A 21,387-nucleotide genomic window follows, 5' to 3' on the forward strand; every position below is an offset into this window, starting at 1 on the left:
GAGAGACATAATCGGCGCTGGCTCTGGAGTTAGACGGGTTGTATCTCAAGACCGTGAGTGATGGTGATGACTGGGAGGCCTTCATCCAGCAGCGGATTGACAAAAGGGCAGTACAAAATAGTACAACTATATTGTACAGTATTGCACAAATGGATATCTTAGTAATTCGAGTCACCCATGGTTTAGTTATTGTAAAAGATAGAGGTGCAGCCCTGCAATTTCTTTATCGTGCCACTGCTGGTGGAAGGTCCACTGCTAGAAGGAGCTCTCAAAAGAGCTCCTCGAATTGGTACTTGGCCTTCTCCTGCCAGACACCTTGGAAGAGGTGGGACGACTTTTACTGTCGCGTGGACAGAGGGGTCAGGGATTCAAGCAACTTGCTCCATTGTTTCAACTACCACACCGAGGGATTGAACCGCGACCTCTGGATTCTAAGTCCAGTGCGCACACTGTTACAACTCCTGTGTCTGACACAAATGGATTTTTACAATTTATAAAACAAAAATCCACATCCTTAGAAAAACACCTAAAATTGTTAGTGGGGAGCGGACTCGGTTCAAGGCAGCAATTCCATGTTGCACCTTTCGCCATGGCATGACTCTGTGTAGTGTTGAACAGAAGGGTATGTTGAGAAAAAATGTCCACGATCATAACCAGTTGATCTGCTGTATACCCATGATTAAAACGTATAGTTGCATCAGCTACATAAGCTTTGTCTTTCACAAGCCCCCTTCATTATCTTAAGTCAATATGATACCTGCAATTTTCTCTTGTTCTCTGATTCATATGTTTTTCTTTCAGTGGCATTCCAACCACGCTCCTCTCCACGGTTATTTGTACAGGGTTAATATTTTGGTACATTGCAATTGCCCATGTCCTTGTTTGCTATGCATATGTCATAGCAGGTAACATACACCCTTAAAACTTTTGTATTACTCAGCACATTGATATGTTGTTGATTTTCGTGGTCAAGTGAAGTTTCCCCGAATCGCTCAAACCTCCTCTGTGCTACTGCTCTCGGCCATCATTCGAATGTGGAATTTCCACTCCTGGCTCAGAAGCCAGTACAGAATGAGTGCGTCCCCCAACTCTGGCTCGAGCAGGAAGACCCTGACTTGGGTCCTGTTTATGTTTACACAGTTGTGCTGCATATCAGCTCTCCGATATGTTTTTGGATTGCGCCGTGTGCCGTTGGCGATGATTTTTGATATCTCGCTCGCGTGCACTGTAAGCTTCTTTGGGAACTGAGTAATAATAGTAATAATCCCGTGAAAAAGCATTGGCACTGATTTGGTCATTTGCTTAAGGAGCCCCCAACACATGGAGCGAAATGTTGGGCATGGTGCCGAACAAACACGCGGTACATCCCAAACACAGTGGAGGGAAGAGACGCGTTCACTTCAGTCTCAACGCACATATCTGCTCCGGTGTTTAATTTAGAAACGTTCCGTTTGACCAAAACGCAGCTGCATAACCGATGAACAACCTGGGGCAGGTGTCTGGTTGCTGTTCCGAGTTGAAAATATTCATACATTCAGGAGTTCAGACGCACTGCCCTCGAATGAAATACAATACAGGTGTTTAAAATGTTTTTTATTTGAATGTCTGAATCGAGAATAGCACTGCTACATCGCACAAAACCTGTTCATGGTAGAACACAGTGTCAGAGAATATCATTTAAATACTGACTTTGGTAGAGGGGTCCTGGTTTCAGCCATACATGCTGGAACTGTGCTCTCAAGCGGAGCAAGTTTATGGTCTCAGCTCAATCACCTCTTATACATATATTTTTATTTACATTTTATTTTACTCCCGAAAGCCTCGCTGAGTGTCATGATTCGTTTTCAGGAGAGTCCTGCCAAGTTTTCACAGGACAGGGCGACATTGCTGCAGTGTGTAATCCCAGTGGAGTAATTGCATGTCATATTTCAGCATTAATATGTATGGCTAATACCAGGTACATTTTTATGGGGGGAGGAGGTTTAGTTATGGGAGGAAACTGGAGAACCTGGAGGCAACCCATACAGAACCGGAGGAGAACATACAAACTCCACACAGAAAGACTCCAGAATCAGGACTCGAACCCAGGTCCTTCTTGCTGCGAGGCACGAGTGTCACCACGTGGCCACCCTGCCGCCCAATCACGACAAGCACGCACATTACAACAAAATTGGTATTAACTGTTTGGAAAATTCTGTCTTTTGACGATTACAAATTCTGGTTTGACACGTCACTATTTTTAGGGCAATGAAAGGGGTGCCCCGACTGTGGATTTAGGGGCCTCGGTGAAGCGACTTCACAAGTAGAATCGGCTGGTGCCGTCAACTTAGCTCATTCATAAGTAGGCCTTCTTATATTTTATATATCTTCTTTAAAATAGCGTGACCATAATAACAATGTGAGTGTAATTTTAAGTAACTTAATATTGTTACACTTTTCCTGTTTGCCAAATTTAACATCACCAGATTTGCGTTTCAGCTTAATCACTATCTTGACGTTTTTTTTCCACAAATGTACGACGGGAAACAGACAAACATGTCGAAGACAATAGTTATTTAGTCGTTTGTCTGCTCGATATTGATGGGAATTTCATGTTTGCCAACACATGTAGCATGTTTGCATTTCTTTTAGTTGCCTTCCGATTTGATATTTGTACACCTGAAAAAGTTCTACCCTCTTCCCCTGTTTTATATATTTGTACCAAGGAATTAGCTTTCCAGATATTAATTCTAGATTTGAAGCTTTCGTGACTGCAAGGATTCATACTCTTAAGTTTTTGTTCGGTAAAGTCACGATATTCCTTTATAAACACACACAAATGGCCCGAACATACGGTGGCAGATGGGCAGTTGCCACCAATTTTCGGGAGACAATTTTCCAAGTTAATGTAAATGTAAGCAATGTTGTCATGATCCCACGGGGTCTCCGGGTTTTCCCTCCAGATTTAGAAACATGCATTGAGATTATTTTGGCGTTACAATGGGCCACTTTGTTGCTATCATTTGTGGCCAAGGTTGCTTCTGAAAAATAAGGGAATACCTCCGTGGGCTTTGCCTGGTAGGATAGGGTTGGTTGAGTGTTGTATTTGTTTGTTTACCTTTCTTGTACTTTGCACTATTGTGTTTTAGTATTGATTGTTCTAACGTTATTACCCTCCCCGACTGGACATCTGTGAAAAGAGCTGCATAGCTCATCGGATTCCTCCAGTAGAAATACATATTTAGATTCTGAAGTATCAGCAGAAACGGTAATTCCACTTGGCCTGTGAAGGTGATTTTTGCGCACAGCGTTGGTGTACGGTGCTTTTTCTAGAAGACTTTGCAGTTTTTTTCCTGGATTTTTCTGTTTGCGCAGTCACTTTAAGATGTTTTCTTGTTCATGTTTTTGTTTTTTGTTTGTTGCGGTTGCACCCGATTCACGAGCCGAATGGCTCACAGGGCTATACCAAATCAACTGAAAAAAAAACTTGTGAAATTTCGGCTGCTTCTGTGTGCATGCAGGGGCCTCTTGTTTTAGAAACATTCTCTCAAGAAAATTGTCAGCTCTAACTTTACTTACTCTTACTTTGCATTATAGGCCTTTTAACCTCTGCTTAACAAACTGTGATGAAAATAATGACACATCCCAAATGGTTGATTCAGCAAGAGCGCAGGCGTCGATACCGTCTTTCTAACAAATGCCACGTTGAGTATGTTTGACATGTTGAGTATGTCATGGATATGCAAGCATGCACAGGGCAGATGGTTTAGCCACTCCTTGCTAATGCAATTGGTGGAAAGGACATACCCAGCGCATTATAATCATGAACCTCCATCACGACTCTGGGGATTACATGTACAGCTTGCTGGAAAGTGATTGTCTCGCGGGTAAATAAATGTGTGGAAAACAATCATCGTCTGACCAGGTTCGTTTGACTAATACCAATCATGTTGCTCGGTTTTACCATGAACCTCGCTGGCTCCCCCGTCCGCGGTAATCTCCAGTTGTATATTCCATCTGCCGTGCCCAGGTCATTTGGAATATCATCGTTGTGTTTGTGTTGCACGGGCATAGTCATGTCTTGGATGGACTGGCCCCCACCATGCTAATGTGGTATTTATAAAATTACCTCCAGTCCACGGATGCAAATGAGCATTGCTCCAGTACTCGTTTGAGCACTGAGATAATTTGATGTCGGCATTAATTGTATCACTGCACTGTATTTGGAATTCCATTGAGAGACAGATAGTGGATTAGATGGATCTGAGAACATCATCATCATCAGCCATGATCAGTCCACTGCTGGAAGATGGCCTGCCAATATACGGCCATCCATTCGATACAGCAATGTAACAATCCACCCAGTACGGAAGCCAGTGGGTGTCCGTTGGCTGCCATACTTCTCACGCAATACTTCCAAAGACCTTTTGGAAAGAAAATCTATCCACATGCATGATTTTTCCTAAAAAAAATGTTTTACGCCACCACAGCTCCCCTGTGCTTTTATCAAGTTCGTGTTTTCCTGACGTAATCATAAAGAATCTAACATTATTGAGACTCAGGGATCTGAGCCTACCCTGGAAAATATGATTGCCTCTTAATTGTCTTATTAAGAGATTCATATGCTATAAATCACTGGCTTTTAAAACGTATCCTATAATTAATAACATTGAAAGGACAAACGAGATATATAATTCCCTTTGTGTGCATAAAGCAGTTCCATTGATGGCCACACAAGATTTGACATTAATTCAGGAAGGGCCAGTTTATATTTGCAGGTCGTATATTGTATTGACCCGAAGCAGGCTTTCAGCCAGGGTGCCCTCATAGTCCTGTGGTTTAGATGATTTGTGTATGCCTATCATTGGATCTGCAATAATAGCTGCAAGCAAATACGTTTGTTTTATATCTACTGTTCTGAGTCAATCTAATTCTGGATGAAGGCCTTGACATGCTCCTTGAAGTGACGTGCGTTGCCTGACCATACTTCAGATTCTATATTTGTACTGGAGGAATCCGATGAGTTATAGGGCAATTTTTTTACAGATATCCAGTCGTACTTCAGGCTGGTTATTTTTGTGTTGTGAAACAGGGAGGGACAGGACCAGTTCAGACATCACTCGCCGCTGATGATACCTGTGGCCAGGAATCGAATTCCAGGTGTATAATTTTTGTATTTACCAAATCTTAAGCACCTCACTGTTGATGTTATTCACCAGCCAATAAGCTAACCAAATCCAATTTCGCTTATCTTCCAAGATATGACAAGATCAATCTCGGAGTTGTTGCGAGACATTCTTATTTTTACGTCCAAATAGTAGTATGAGTGAGTATAATCAATAATTATTAACTGAAAATAATTATAATCAATCAGTATAATCAATCATTACAGCTGCTCACGGTCCACGGATCAAATTGTGCATTCCAGATTTAATTTTTTAAGATCCATGCAAGTTATTCTGTATGTTGTATGCTAATGTTATATTGAAGCTAATGGAGCAAACTAATATACGGAAAAGAAATGGGGAATTTTCGTCAGAAACGATACAATACAAATTATCCTGTAAACAATGAATGTCACTGTGAGTTTGTGAATTGAACCAAGACAATGTGGCCCATCACGGGGAGAGCGAATAATTACATGCTTCGCAGAAAGCGACGATGAAATATCTTAACGGAGCCTTTTTCCTCCAAACTAATCCTAATGATTGGTACATTTAGCTGTGCAAACTCGCGTGACTCATCTGCGGTTGATGACGTTGACAGTTGCACGGAGGTTAAATGCGCTGGTGCTCAGCCGGACCATTACTTGAGCTATGGGATCTGCATCAGGACCGGTTTTGCAATTTCCTCTTTTGATAAAACAGAGATAAATTTCACGAGACGATTAAAGAAGTAGCCGGCCAATTTAAATGTCATGATGGCATAAGGGAGAATTATTTTTTTAAAGATGCTGGTACATTAACAACCCCCTGTTGTGAACCCCCGACTGCTGGATGAGTGCCTCCCCACGCCGTGCGAATCGTGGTTTATCTCGCCATTGCTTCACCGTGCCGCTCCGTGTAGGCTGAAGGTGGGAAGCATACACGTGGGAGTCGATAAGAAGCAGGAGAGAGATGTATGTCACTGCCCTACGTTGCCTCCAACATATACCCCTTTAGCCTATAATACCTGTTGTGTATGTTGCTCATCGGAATACCGTTCAGGCGCAGCTGTGCTGAGTCTCTAAGATCTGTTGAGGTCAGATAATTCTTAGATTTATTTTACAAACGATGACCATTTGGAGAGGGGGGGGGCACCCCCACCTTGTTCCAACGCAGCCTCTCCCCACCTTGTGTTTCACATTTGGCTGCACGCGCTGGCTTCGCGTAGAGGTTGCGTCCCCGCTACTCTTGAGATGGGCCGAGAGAGGGGGGTGCCCTCTTTCCCTGCAGTGCTTGTGCGCCGTGGGGGCGGCACGTGTCAGCCCGCTCGCCGCCACCCTGGCCTCGCGTGTGCGTGAGAGCTCGAGGCGTCGCTGGGTCGATGGGGAATAAGACGGTCATTTTCTGCTCAAATGAGCAATGAGGCATTGGCGTTCAGCCGATGTTTGCTGACCGCCCCGAGCCATTGGTGGACATTCCTCATTCCTATGGCGGGGCGGATTTCTCTATAGGACACAATCAGTGTTGACCTCCCCGCAGAGTGGTATTGAATTTGATTGACCCCGGAGAGATGATCAGCTGGGTAAACTCAACCAGGATTTAAACTCAACCTTCTGATTGCCGGCCGCGTGCTGTATCACGGAGCCACAGCGTGGGTCCTGCGTCTCCTGCCCTGTCGCCGTGTTTATACTTGCAGCCATCCTCTTGCTTGTAAATTAAATAAGTCGCCATCCTTTTCCCCATATTGATGAGCGCCAGAGTCCAGAGTGCGCGTTGTTTTAACAAATGCTGCTGCTTGTAAGCTAATAGGAAACCGATCATAATGTGTTATGTCTGTGGGGATAAAGAACGTAAAGTGATTTATTTAAACTACTACTATACCCACAGGGCTCAGTGAGGATTACACTGTTTGTTAATGGTCAAACTTCGTTTATTTAGCGGTGTTTGCGGGCGTGCTTGTCGTCACCGCACTAGAAAGACTTGGGTTGCTTAATGAAAGGGACTGTCAGATGTAATGGCGGTGCTCAATAGGTGTGCTTGAAAGTGGCCTTTGGGAAGTCAAGAATGGTGGGTGCAAGATCCACAATTTTGTTTGTTCATTTGAAGTGCTGTGATGGCAGTGTCAAATAGAACGCTGGCATGTGTACACGTGGGGTGTATGTAGTGTGTATAATCTGTGGTGTGTATAATCTGTGGTGTGTGTATTTGTGTATAATCTGTGGTGTGTGTATTTGTGTATAATCTGTGGTGTGTATAATCTGTGGTGTGTGTATTTGTGTATAATCTGTGGTGTGTGTATTTGTGTATAATCTGTGGTGTGTGTATTTGTGTATAATCTGTGGTGTGTGTATTTGTGTATAATCTGTGGTGTGTGTATTTGTGTATAATCTGTGGTGTGTGTATTTGTGTATAATCTGTGGTGTGTGTATTTGTGTATAATCTGTGGTGTGTGTATTTGTGTATAATCTGTGGTGTGTGTATTTGTGTATAATCTGTGGTGTGTGTATTTGTGTATAATCTGTGGTGTGTGTATTTGTGTATAATCTGTGGTGTGTGTATTTGTGTATAATCTGTGGTGTGTGTATTTGTGTATAATCTGTGGTGTGTGTATTTGTGTATAATCTGTGGTGTGTGTATTTGTGTATAATCTGTGGTGTATTTGTGTATAATCTGTGGTGTATTTGTGTATAATCTGTGGTGTATTTGTGTATAATCTGTGGTGTATTTGTGTATAATCTGTGGTGTGTGTGTTTGTGTATAATCTGTGGTGTGTGTATTTGTGTATAATCTGCGTCGTGTCCCGCGGCTGTTCCGCCCGGCTCGCCGTGGTGCGCCTCTCTGCTTGTGCCACGTGGCTCGGCGGGGTGGTGGCTACTGAGATGTGCGTGCACACTTACGGTGGTCCACATAAGATGCTCTGATTTGATTTTAACGACTGTTTATACCTTCCTGTTTAGCTGTGGGAACATTGCTTATCAACTCTAACCGTTAATGGATCTGTATATGCGGGAGTGCAGGTCGCTTTACACTATAACAGCCTTCATTTAACTCCCACAACCAGTCATTACGAAATAGCGCCATTGTTACACTCCTCAATGGCTCCACAGTAACCTCCACAATAACGTCAGCGACATTTAGAGTGAGTAGACGTCTCGCGCTTAGATAACATCTCTCTCTCTCTCTCCCGCTACCTGCCACGCTGCGGTGAGCCCACAGGTGTTCCCCCAAGTCAGCCCCGTCCCCAGCGAGTGGTACACTGACAACAACAACAGCAGCAGCAGCAGCCTCTGTTCTGTACAACATTCAAGAGCCCCTCCAGTGCAACCAAATCGTCATTTCTGAAGAAGGGAACCGATTTTGAAACATTGCAGTCTTTTTTCCTTCTCGTTGATGCAAAAAGACAAACCTGTACACACCGTGAATAGTGTTGACCAGATGAGCCTGTATGTGCTCCCTTCTGCAGAGTTGACCACACGAGAGTGCTTGCCAGGTGTTGTAGGAGCGAGGCTGCGAGGTGGCCCAGGGATTGCCTTGTTGAGTATCCCCCCCCCCCCCCACCGTACGTGTGGCTTGTCTCTGCGTACTCCGGTTTCCTGCCACTTGGCAAATCCTCGTGAATGGTTCTGGCCAAATAGCCCAATTAAAGGCCCTCCTGAAAAACAGCCTTGGGACTCGGAAAAGTGTTCCTGGGGAAACAATAGCACTTTATCTTATTAATCTCTTTATCTTATTAATCTCGCTGTGCGTAATGTATCTGCAAGGACAACAGTAATTCAATGCAGTGCTTCTAATATTACTTATTTCAGGTAATTTTGACCCTAAAATACGACACTTGCAAAGTACATGGCAGTACGTGAGTAACATTATCTGCTGTCTTTGTGTTGCTTTATTTTGCTGGGTTGCTTTAAATATTGAGCGCCAATTGTTTTGACACAACAGTTTGTATGCAGCACATTTTTTATTTACCTTTACAGTTTTGAGATCACAATTCTGTTTGTAATTGCAATTAGAATCAAATCTTATTTATTTACTCTGAAGCACATTTATTTTGTTTCTCCTTTTATTTGTTTCCATGTTGCATCTCATTTTACATCTCAAGCTGGGCATTGTTGCTCTCTTACAGCTGCGATTACTTTTTTAAAACAATTTTCGACCCGAATTTTTTTTGTATGTCACCTGTGTTTTTATTTTCTACAACTGGCCCATCCTAACTTACTCGGTTGTGTCAGCATGGGAAGTTCTTCATCCATCTGTGGTTTGAAACTTTTATGAGCCCACGATGACGATGGCGTCTCCAAGTTGAATCGCATCACTTAGTAATAATCATGCATGCTAGGAAGTACTGTTCGGATCGCAGCAACAAAATCCCACAAGTAAACACTGGGGTCCGTGGGGAACAGCGGTGCAGCGATTACGAACCCGACCACCCGAGTTCGATTCCCGCTCACGGCCAACACCAGTTACGATTATCTGCGCTTGTCCTAGCCCTCCCCTAGGTCAGGGGTCGGCAACCAAAATAACAAGAAGAGCCATTTCTTTCCAATTCGGTACAAAATTCAGTATTTCAAGAGCCGCAATGCATCTGAGTACATACTGTACATATCGTCAAAAGCAGCCTGTAAAGAGCCGCATGCGGCTCCGGAGCCGTAGGTTGCCGACCCCTGCCCTAGGTCAATGCAGCCTCAAATGAGTGCCCGGTGCGGTGTGTAAACATCGCCACTGGGGAGACAAAGGCGGTCGGGCGTGGTGCTGGCCACCCACCCCCCTTCGTGTGCCGTGCCTTTCAAAGGTGCTCGCTAATGGCACTTTCCCAGAAAAGTAAAAGGCTATAAGGATAATTTTTGAATCTGGTATTCTCATTATGCCTTGCATGTCATGCGATTTCACTACTCTGCATGTTTAACGGACGCAGCTTTGTATTAGACGACCAATTCAAAGTGTTGAGTCAAAATTGTGGCCACCTTTCCCAAGCCAGCGGTGTTAGCTGGCTGGCCAGCTACGTATCTGCCGTGTGTCGTTCACCGCTTCGCCAGTTTGCAATGAGCCATCTGGCTCGCTTCTCACAGCCCCCCCACTCATTCATGTCTGAACAACATCATCGGGGCGTTGTGAGCATTAACAACTGTTTCACAAGAGGGGAGGCTGTTGTCTTCCATGATATCGTCATCCCAATCCCCGTTGATGAATAGCCAAGGTAAGAGACGGGGCCCACTGTTGTTACACAGGTCTCTGAGGTGTAACACAAATGCCCGGCGGGCGTTTGGCTGATTAACGAAAGGACTGTACAGTAAATCCGTACGTAATATTCACGGAGACATGTTCCTGGAGAACGGCTCGGATGTTAAATTCGCAAATATTAACAATTAAAGCTTAGGGTTAGGGGGCATACACATAGAATCTGTATATATAATTTAAAACATATTGTACATTATTATTTTTATTTAACTTACCCTCAATAGTGATGAACAGAAATATGTTAAAAGTGCAAACATTCAATTATTAATACATATATATGACACATTTTGGTAATTCCAAAAACCGGTGAAAGAGAGCGCTGGCGTGAAAAAACGGTGCGGCGGGAGGAGTGGGCGAGGGGGGGGGGCAGGAGGGGGGGAGGAGGGGGGGCAGGAGGGGAGGGGGGAGCAGGAGGGGGGGAGCAGGAGGGAGGGAGCAGGAGGGGGGGAGCAGGAGGGGGGGAGCAGGAGGGGGGGAGCAGGAGGGGGGGAGCAGGAGGGGGGGAGCAGGAGGGGGGGAGCAGGAGGGGGGGAGCAGGAGGGGGGAGCAGGAGGGGGGGAGCAGGAGGGGGGGGAGCAGGAGGGGGGGAGCAGGAGGGGGGGGAGCAGGAGGGGGGAGCAGGAGGGGGGGAGCAGGAGGGGGGGAGCAGGAGGGGGGAGCAGGAGGGGGGAGCAGGAGGGGGGGAGCAGGAGGGGGGGGAGCAGGAGGGGGGAGCAGGAGGGGGGGGAGCAGGAGGGGGGGAGCAGGAGGGGGGAGCAGGAGGGGGGGCGAGTGGGGGAACGGCGGCGTCACGTGGGGACCTCCTCGCTCTCTCGCGGCCCATGCCGCTCCGATGCCTCGCTCATTCTTGTCGGGGAGCAGCATGCTCTGGCCAGCTGTGAAAAAGAGCTTAATAGTTCATCGGATTCCTCCAGTATATAATACATATTCTGATTCTGAATACTTCAAATACAACCGCGCGAATTTAAAATTGCGCTGAAATAAAAGTGTCGCCAGCGTGCAATGCCGCGATTGTAAACCCCGTGAACATTCCGGGTTCACGGTCTTCCTTTCTGACTTCTATTACTCGGGGCCCCTTTCAAAAAAGTGGCAGCCCCAACAATCCCTGCCCGGCGTGATGCGCTGAGGATGTCATCTAGCCCCGCCCATCACCTCCCGTCCAACGGCACAAGTGGGAACAGGTGGTGACTTTTCTTTGTCCGTGGCCCAGCAATTATTGATTGCAGTACAATAATCAGATAACTCAGTTTCATTGCTGTGGTCCAAATAACGTTTTTGCACGTTAGTCTATTTCATTGTGCAAACCCTTTGTAAACTAAGCAGTAGAGAAACCCACATCTACGGCCAATTACATTTTTAGTGTAGAATTTTCAGAGCTGTAAAATGGCACGACCCAATCCCAACTAATTTCGCTTATTGACAGAGTGGCGGTCTTCTTTTTCTTTAGCGAAGAACATCTTGAACAAACATGACCACCGGGCCCTGCGCGGTGAGAATGAGCCATCTGTCGCTGCCGCTGCTGCTGCACTTGTCCTGTACGCCCAGCTAATTCCGGGCCTCGCCATCGGCTCACAGGGATTTGAAACGCGCCTCGTCACGATGACACATTTATTCAAGATGAATGGCTCAATTACAGCAGCAAAAGTTGTGCAAGACACATTTCTTTTGTTTAGGGTACTCAATCATGTGTGATTAAAAATAAAATGAGAGTCAGGTTGATGTTTGAATTCATTACAGCGTTGTGCATTTCCATTAATGACTCTGAACCCACCCTGAGCCCGTGGTGAATACCGGGGTCAGCAGAAGTCCAAGGTATTAGCAAGAACACGGTGTGAACGTTCTGACGATTCCACAGTCCACCATGCCAAAAGCACTGTTGACTTCACAATGTTATTCCATCTGGCCACCCGGAGCGATAATCGGCCGCCTTGACTTTACACCGCGACTCGTAATCGCGACCCTTCCCATTCCGACATGAAGCCGAACGGCAAGTGTAACGAGACAAGCTGACATCACAACGGAGCCATGGAGCACAGCCGCACGGTGGCACTTGCGGTTGTGAGTCACACACTCTGCAAGCACTGCAAGTCCACGACCCGTGGGAATAGAATCGAGAAACGTGACTCTTAAAAGACAGGTCCGAACGGTGGCGTCTTTTAGATCGTGTGCTGCTTGATGGTAATCGTCGGCGGCGGTCGCCTGCGGGCTGCTGTGGCGACTCGCCCGCCCGTGCGCTGGTGACGCTTGGTGCAGGTGTCTGTGAGCGCTCGCCACGACAGATGTGATGGCCGCAAGCTGCTATGCCTGCCTGGCTTGCGAATCTTATCAGCTGCTGGTGTTCTGGGCGAACGCTAAACAGAGCCCGGCACAGTGTATGTATAATGCATGACTCATTAGGCCGTCAGAGGTAGGGGTGCTTCTTCTAGAGGCTGTTGTTGCTGCAAATGATTGGTCAGGTGTGCGGATTGATGCCTGGAATCTATCGATTTAGATGTGGAGTTGGTGATTCGGTTGTTAGTGAGTCTGTGTCATTGGTCAGCTGCAGGGACATGTTAAAAAAATATACAAACCCTATATCTATGGGATCTTGATGCGAGTATCAAAAGGATGATAAGATAAGAATAGGCTTGACTCTCTCTGGCAATAAAACAGGAAGTGTTAAGATGTTCGAACACCAAATAATTACCTATCGCTAGGCATCATGTCTCTGCAAATGATGTGCATGGTCTGGAATCGAACCCAGATGTCCAGGAACGTAACACTCAGCGCCGCTGTTTCTCCGCGTACACAGAGACATGCTGTATTATTTACATCCTTTATTTTCTTAAACGTTGTCTTGATACTTTTTCAATGTCAATATTTTCATGCCTCATTTAAAGTATGGCACGTGACCTTTATTTACACACTCCTCTTTCGGCTGGAGGCAAGGCAGTCGTCGCACAGGATGAAATAAAATCGCTTCGCGTACGTTGCATCGTTAAGATGGAGCTGTTTTTACACTTGTAGTTAAGATGCAAAACGTTTGCGTGCATTTCAACGTTACAGGTGGCCGTTACATTAGGGGTCCAGACACTCAACGTAAATGCGTCTGCCATTGCTCGTGGCTAAATTGAGCAGCGGGTGAGCGAGACAAAGGGCAATGCATCAAAGCCACGTGGCTTTGTCTTGCTTTGTTGCTGCTTATGTGTATGAACAACTCGGAATAAAGCAGTCTTATCTCTGCTTAGGGGGCAGTCTCGTCCACAATGGCATGATTATTATTAAGCCTTGTTATTTACCCTGTAAATGTATGCCCTGAAACGGAGATAAGGTAATGCATGTTCTGGTTTTAAAGTCAAATTTACACCCAAGGCAAGCCCTAAGGTCCGCAACGGATTGTGAGATTAATTTAAAATCCAGTATAGCATCGTGGACGTGGTGTAAGTTTGACTTTGGCTTTCCAAGAAAGCTTCTGGTGATTTTGTAATTTCCGTCGTGGTGGGGTGCTGGGGGTAAAGTCGCCCGCAGTTCTCTCCGCGAAACCGTGACGTCGTGGCCTCGGGGCCCTGAGTAGGCCCGCGCGTGTGGATCATGGGTGGAAAAAACCCGATTTTTCCAGCGGCAGGCATCGGGTTTTTCCTTTAATACAATTAAACCCGATTTCGGGGAATTAAAACCTGGTTTAATGAATACGAAACTCAGATCCAAGGCTTAGGCTGCTTCCTCGTCGGTGCTGCTATCGTACTCGGGGCCGTCGGGCACGGGGTAGTCGTAGAATGCGGCGGGCAGGTTGGTCTTGATGAACACGAGCTTCTCCTCCACAATCGTGGGTGCCAGTGAGTTCCTTCGCTTGGAATGGATGAAGTCCATCGTTGAGAAGTTGGCGAAGTGCGGTTCTGCAATTAGAACCAATTAAACCGGATTTCTCCCAATCTCAGATGATCGGGTTTAATATAAAAAGACAATTAAACCCGATTGTAAAAAACCCGCCTGTGCCACCCTTGGTGTGGATCGGAGGACACGGCCGACCGCTCCGTGCGATGGGAATACGAGAACGGCGACGCCGCACAATCTCGCGATGCACTGCGAGCTTCGGCGGTGGCCATGCGAGCGCTCAAATGAAGCAGCCTGCAGTCCACGCTGACGCCGTACAGTGACACGTTCCGACACCTTCAGAGCGCGGTCGTGTAGAGAGAGTGTGTGTGTGTGCAGTGTGTTGTACCATCACAGTGACCCAGGTTTAGTTTCTGGCCATGTTCAGTACAAGTGTAAAATTGGTGTGTGAACCTGTTCCACGCCTCATAGCTGTCGAAATCAATAACTATATTCCATACCATTTCGTATGTATGTACGTATGTTGAACTTATTTCGCACCCGTAGCTAACGGTTAGTGTTGGGGTAGGGGAGCGTTGGGGTTGAGTAGGGTTGGGGGTAGGGTTAAGTTCGTCCTTTAACCATTCCTAAGCCTCGTGGTCAATGCGGGTTGGTGAGGGGGGGGGGGGTGAATGGGGGGGGACAGAACTGGCTCTGATATTGCTCACCGCCACGTTGGCTGTGGCCGTACATCCAGCAACGGGTCGCCATCGCTGGATTTATTCGACCACTCTGGTCAATACCTCGCCATGCTGGTCCGTGAAGGGGAGTGCACTCGGCAGGCACAGACCTGCTTAGCCTCTGACTTTAGATAGGCTCAACTGCATTCCGTGTGATTTGATCAGTGTCGATGTATCGGTGTAGGTATTCAAAATAAAGCCATTTTACAATAAACCCAAACCAAGACAAGCATCTGCTGAGTGTATAATAAGCATGCCGTGCTAGCCTCAGTATACAGGGTGTTTCAGAAAAATGGACCAAATTTGAAACGCTATATCTCTGCAACAACGATCCGCCCGTGAATGAAACTATTACCACTTGAAAGTGCGGGGCATAGAGTTTCAAATGATTACCGCTCGATGCCTCTCCCAGCGCACAAACTGCCCCTAGCCTCAGTCATTCGCAAGACGGCGACCCCGCAACACACAAGGGGCGTTTTGCGTTCTGCAGTTCAGCAAGACTGAATCCGTAATTGCGGTGCAGCGTGCGTTTCAACGGCGTTTTGGCATTGATCCGCCAATGTCAAAGATCATTGGTACCGACAATTTGAGGAAGCAGGCTGCTGTTGATGTAAGGGGAAGAGCACAGGGCGACCACGCACCTCAGAGGAAAACGTGAGAAGAGAGGCGTTTGGGACGAATTCAACTATCGTCTCGATGTTCGTACAGCAGGTGGAGGGCGCATAGAGCATTTATAAAATGGTTAGTAAAACTTGATAACTCATTAAACCGTTTGTAACTTTTTGTGTAATTGTAACATGTTCCCATCGTGAAATATACTGCTTTGAAATTGGGTCCATCTTTATTAAACACGTTGTATAGTTGCTGCCAGCACACTTTCCCCTGTGGTGTATGTGTGTGTGTGTCTAAGTGGGGAATGTGTATGTGTGTTCCCGCAGTCTGACTACCGATACCAGTACACGGAGTGCGACGTGACGGGCGGGCGGTGGCGCGTCGCCGTGCCGCACTCCCCCGGCGCCTGCACGGGGCTCCCCGAGCCCGTCAAGGGGACCGAGTGCTGTAAGTTTTGAAGAGCGTTCGCACCGCCATTGAGCCTGCGTGCACATCGTCATTACGTGTGGCAAGTTCATTAGGCCTGCAAGGGATGACATAAATTAATTTACGTAGTTTTTGTATGAAAATGTTCCTATTGTTGCTTCTCCGCACCCTCCCTCTTCTTTCTCTCACCCTCTTGTCATCTCTCATCTCCTTTGTCTCCTCCTCAATCTCCTACCTCTGAATTGAGCTCTTGTCTTTCGCATTCACCGCCTTTTTGCTCAACTCTAATCTGTTTAACGCTTCCTCTTCTCGCTCTTCGATGTTCCTATTGCTGTGCTGTACCTCTCCTATCCTTCTCCATTTCTTACCTGTCTTCTTTTCCTATTCCTTCTTACTTCTATTTTCACCAATTCCTTATCTTTTTTCCCTCTTGCCACTCCTTGTCCTCCTTCTCTTAATAATGCTTCTCCTATTCATCCTCCCCGCTCATTCTCATCTTTTCTCCTCTTACCCCACATCTCGTGCTCCTATTTAACGCTCTTCCTCCAACTTTTTCCTGCTCATCTCCTTCAAAGTTTTCTCCACCCGTTTTTCTTTCTTCTTGTATTAATTGGTCGGAACACTTCGCCCCCCCCTCTCGCCCCCCCCCCTCTCGCCCCCCTGCCTCGCCAGCATTCTCGTGCGGGCCGGGCGAGTTCTTGCAGATGCTGCAGCAGACGTGCGAGCGGTGTCGCGCGGGCTCCTACTCGCTGGGCGACGGCGTCCTCTTCGACGAATGGGACGCCGTGCCACCAGACTTCCTCAACATGGCCGCCATGGCCTCCGTGGAGGACGGGCCCGACACCCCCGTCGAGAACTGCACACAGTGAGCCGCTAGCCGGAGTCTCCTCCACACCTGGATTAGACCTCCGCTCTTCAACGCCTGGGTTAGGCTGGGAGCTACGAGGTCTGGGTTAGGCTTAGCGCTACTCGGGCTATTAGGCCAGGGTTAGGGCTACTAGGGGCTGCGAGGTCTGGGTTAGTGCTACTCGGGCTACTAGGCCAGGGTTAGGGCTACTAGGGGCTACTAGGTCTTGTTTAGGTTTAGGGCTACTAGCACGTTGTACTGCTATAATATGGTACGCGAGACCCTTGAATTTCGCGAGTTTATCATCCGCGGTTTCGACTGATCGCGGGCAACCTCTTTGTGCTCCAAGTTAACTATTTCGGAAGCTTTGGCCATTCATGGGTATTCTGTACCCAGAAGTCCTGTATCATTGGCTGACCCCGTGGTGCGGGGCGGGCGAGGGACGCGAGGCAGTCGGTGACACCTCGACCTTAGCCGCCGGCCTTCATAGGTGCTACTCGCTAACAGCACTTGCCTCAACGGTATGTTAAGGCTGTCTGGGGGGGATCTTTGAGTGCGTGTGCTCCCCATGCACGAGGCCCACGTCCTGCTTGTGTGGCCCGCAGCTCTGGCTGGACTCCCAATGGCGCCGCGATCGTGTCCAACCAGGACGAGTGCACCGCATCGCTCGTCTACGCCGTCAACCTCAAGAAGCCTGGCGAGTTGGTCTTCGAGTACCAGTACCCAGATGCCGGCCTCTTCTTTGAGTTCTTCGTGAGTACCCGGTTCCATCCCCTCCCAGTGTCCCACAAGGCTCGCACAAGGAGAGTGTCACATGAATTAGCAGTTTTGTTTAGTATCGTGTGATGTGTCTATTGCCCATACTGCGTTGTTTTGTACGTTGTATTTGGACTCACTCATTGTCATCTCTTGTCGGCAGGTCTCTCATCATCTCTGTTTCTTATTTGTCTCTGATCTCACTGAGCGGTAACACGTTGTGCCCCAGTGAGCCATAGCTCCATGGCAGTCTCATGTCCCTCGGGCCGCTCTTCATTACGAGCACCGGGCGTAGTACATATCATAGCAAGGCCGTAATTATAATATATATTGGGGAGGACACATCCCCCCCAATATTAAAATATGCTCAAAATGTCCCCCCCCCCCAATATATTGCTATGAAAAATGTTTTAAAATAATCATTTCTATGCTATGTAAATAAATAAAAACTATTTGCTTAACCTTGGCCACAATATCTGGACTTGTCTTCATATAACAATGCATAGATTTATGTTTATATTATTGTGGTTATGGTTGTACTTTATTAATCCCTAATCTCTGCCATTACATACAATGAAACAAGAAAAGGTAAAAAAAGAAAAAACAGAGCAATGTAATAGAATACACTATTAGACATTATTGTAAAAAATAAATAAAAAGCCCATCCCATGTGTTAGTGAATTTTTTTTTAGATTTTAGGCAGGAAATGAGTTTTCAAATTTAGATATTTTTCTGGGTTGGGACTCCCAGACCCCCTGGGAGATTTGGTCCACCTCAATGTTGTCTCCATGGCGACGGCTTTGTATCATAGCAATGGTACAACTGACAAGAATGGTATTTGGTACGTGCTCCAGTGTGCTTGTGATAGCTAAATAAACACGTGGTCAATGCAAGGCCGCAGAAGCATGTTGTTAACAGTTAGTAATGATTGTCTTGGTACTCCATCAGGGTCATGTGTTGGGTAATCTTAGAGCTTGCCACACTGGACCGGTTTGGTCATGACAGGTGACAATGCTGTCTGGAGCAGCTGTGCTGGGAAAGTGTGCTCAGGTTTGTTTACAAATCCTGCCTTGGCTCCTTTGTTTAATAGAAGGCAAACAAGCACAGATGCTTAGTTAAATAAAGATAAGATACATTCCAGGGAGGATGGGGGGGTATTTACATGAAGTTTGCAATTGTTTTTCCTACATGCAAATCTTTTTAGAATTGTAAATTAAATATACAGTGTTGGATCTGGCTGTGCTGTGGTTAGTGTTCTTGAATCTTAATTGGGAAACGTTGCGAGTCCAAAATCGGGCTCGGGCTCAGTTCATTGCCTCCAGCGTCTGTCTGTGGGATGAGGACCCCGCTGTGGGAAGTCTGCAGCGGTTGTCCTATGGAGAGCACTACCCCTGTCATGGGAGTGTGGAATTTTGGTATTCGCTCGCCATCCTCCAAATGCCAGCAGTTAAATCGCTCGTCGGTCAAATCCATACAAAAGAAGATCAGTGACGATGCCTCTTAGGCTTTAGAATCTATTTGTTGATGAATCCATGCATTGTTTCACCCCACTGAGGATGGTGAGCAGTGAAGCTCCCCGTAGGCTCTCACCTGCTTGACTAAAGGGGGCACTGCATTGATGCTCGCTGACAAAGCAGCTGCCGTCGCTGCGCCGTGCCCAGCGCCGCCACCGCCGCCGCCACTAATGGTGTTTTGACAAAAACAAAGTGCGTCTGAGTGCGGCGCTCTCTTAGGAACAAGCGTGCGGTGCGTCGGCACCATCGCGTCCCAGTCGGAGTGCACTTCTGTCTCTGCAGCGATCGCGGTCCCAGCTCTGTGAGATGACTTGCCTGCAGCTCGGGGTGGTCACGTGACCATAACACAGCAAGACGAGTTTGTCCACTGCTCTTTTTGGTGCATTTTTAAGCTTTTACTGTTGATCGTCCTGGTTTATGAATCAAGCTTTTGCACAAACCGTTTTATCATTTGTTACACGTCCTTAGAGGAGCTGCATTTTGTATTTCTGTGTGGGACGAGGGTGCTGTGTTTCAGAACCATCATATCGAAGATCGCATTGCAGGTTATTTCTGCAGTGTCAGCATTTCGTGCTCTCAGTGGGATACCATACCTCGAGTTGAGTGTGGCCGTGTAATACAAAACTCATGAGCAGAGAAAAATCCCAATATATACGTTCAATAACCAAACAGTGATGTCAGTGTAGATGCTTACTTATGTTCTCCGAGCACTCCATCACAGGTTAGAAGCCCTGGTAGCCACACGCGTTCTTGCAGAGGAGGATTACAGTGTAAGAGACCCTCCATTTAGCCCCACAAACTCGTGTGGCCGTTTGGCCGTCACTTGGTGAACAATCTCCGAGCACAGTGTGAGGGAGTGCCGCCCTGCTGTGTAAAGGATTAAAAGGCCACTTGAAGGCTATTTCAGGAGAAGTTCTGTGAAGAAAATCTTCCACCGGCCATCCTCCGACACGCGCGACACTCCCGCTCTGTGAGATTTCCGAATGGCCAAAAACAATTTTTGGACTTAAATAAATGGCAGACAATCAACGTCCACACGCGCACTTGCACGTATGCACAGATGAGCAGATTACACGCTGCCCTGGTGGGAAGGACACATGTCCTTGTGGTGGCAGCCAGAGCCTGTGCTGGTGGTGGCAGCATGCTGCACTTGCTTTGCGGGTGCACTTCCACTCTGAGCAAAGAATGTGAGCAAGCCGAACAAGCATCGACTATCTCCCCGTTCCATCGTCTGCCACCTGCAGGCCACGCGGAGGCATAGAAATGACGTGATCCGGCCCGTGTTCACAACACAATCCAACTTCTATTTTTAAAGCGTCCGAATGCAAACAAAAAAACTCACAGCTCGTGATTGTATCTACACAGTGTGGTTCTTACTCTGAAGCTTTACATTCAATCTACCCTTCATGTAGAATGAGGGTTTGGAGATGAGGGTTACATTGGTGTGCGTAGCGGAACCTTCCACGCTCGCACTGATTGTTGCAAGTCCGAAATCGGCTCGGCCGCTCACCGACTCGTCCCCTCGTTGGGGTTGTGTTGCACCACATTATGACAAATCGACCATTTTTGTCCTTGGGAGAGAACGGTATCTTCAGGAGCAAACCGACAGACGTCTTGCAGAACAACCACATGGTCTGATCTGAAAACACGTTGGACAGAGATCTATATTTGCAGTATGCATGTACACAGCACAATCGTGAAAACCCTACGCGGTCACTAAAGAAGGCTGAGGACCCCCAATGGGTGAACGGGAGGCCGCCGTCCCGGGGTGCGCTGGTGACGCAACATGCCGAGGGGGCCCTTCTCCGCTGTGTTTGCGAGTTGGCGCTTCGGCCGCGCTCTCCAGACGGACGTCAAGACGCGGGGCGGAGTGTGACGAGAAGAAATTCTCTCTCCCTTCCTGCCCCCATCGCCGGGAGCCTTGAGAACGCGACGCTGCTTTACAGGGGGGCCGACATCGTGGGAGGGGGGGCTATTTACTTTGCCATCGCTCGCCAGTGTAACCGCAGGACTGTCGGTGACTTTGCCTGAGAGATTTGTGGATGGATCTCCTTTGGGGGCTGGCTGCCAGTCAACAGCTCGTCATCTTGCCGTCAGAGTACGGTCCCCGAATATGGTGTTGGAGCTCCTACATCTGAAGCCACTTGAATACGGCTTCTTTGTTGACACGAGGGGAAGACCTTTCATATGCCCTGCAAGCAATGCTCATCACGTCAATCAAACTGAAACTTGTATTACTCTGTAAACCTTTATTGAGTCAAAAACTCACACTGTCGCTGTGTTTTTGTGTTGTGGTGAGCTGAGAGCCTCAACTCACTGTACCTGACAGCCCAGTTTTTTTT

General features: G+C 47.3%; 1 protein-coding gene across 3 annotated transcripts in view; it reads left to right on the forward strand.

Annotated features, from left to right (window-relative positions):
- The window catches only part of LOC133351675 (endosome/lysosome-associated apoptosis and autophagy regulator family member 2-like), a 58,566-nt gene that overhangs the window by 15,786 nt on the left and 21,393 nt on the right, over positions 1-21,387 (forward strand). For all 3 annotated transcript variants that reach the window (XM_061567071.1, XM_061567068.1, XM_061567070.1), the window contains exons 2-4: positions 15,829-15,949; positions 16,601-16,793; positions 17,381-17,528. In XM_061567071.1, coding sequence (XP_061423055.1) covers positions 16,633-16,793; positions 17,381-17,528 — 309 coding nt within the window. In that variant the 5' untranslated portion in view covers positions 15,829-15,949; positions 16,601-16,632. The remainder of the gene's footprint in view (positions 1-15,828; positions 15,950-16,600; positions 16,794-17,380; positions 17,529-21,387) is intronic.

This window comes from Lethenteron reissneri, chromosome 38 (assembly GCF_015708825.2).
Source record: "Lethenteron reissneri isolate LAM-NWPU_2019-01 chromosome 38, ASM1570882v1, whole genome shotgun sequence".
Classification (NCBI taxonomy): domain Eukaryota; kingdom Metazoa; phylum Chordata; class Hyperoartia; order Petromyzontiformes; family Petromyzontidae; genus Lethenteron; species Lethenteron reissneri.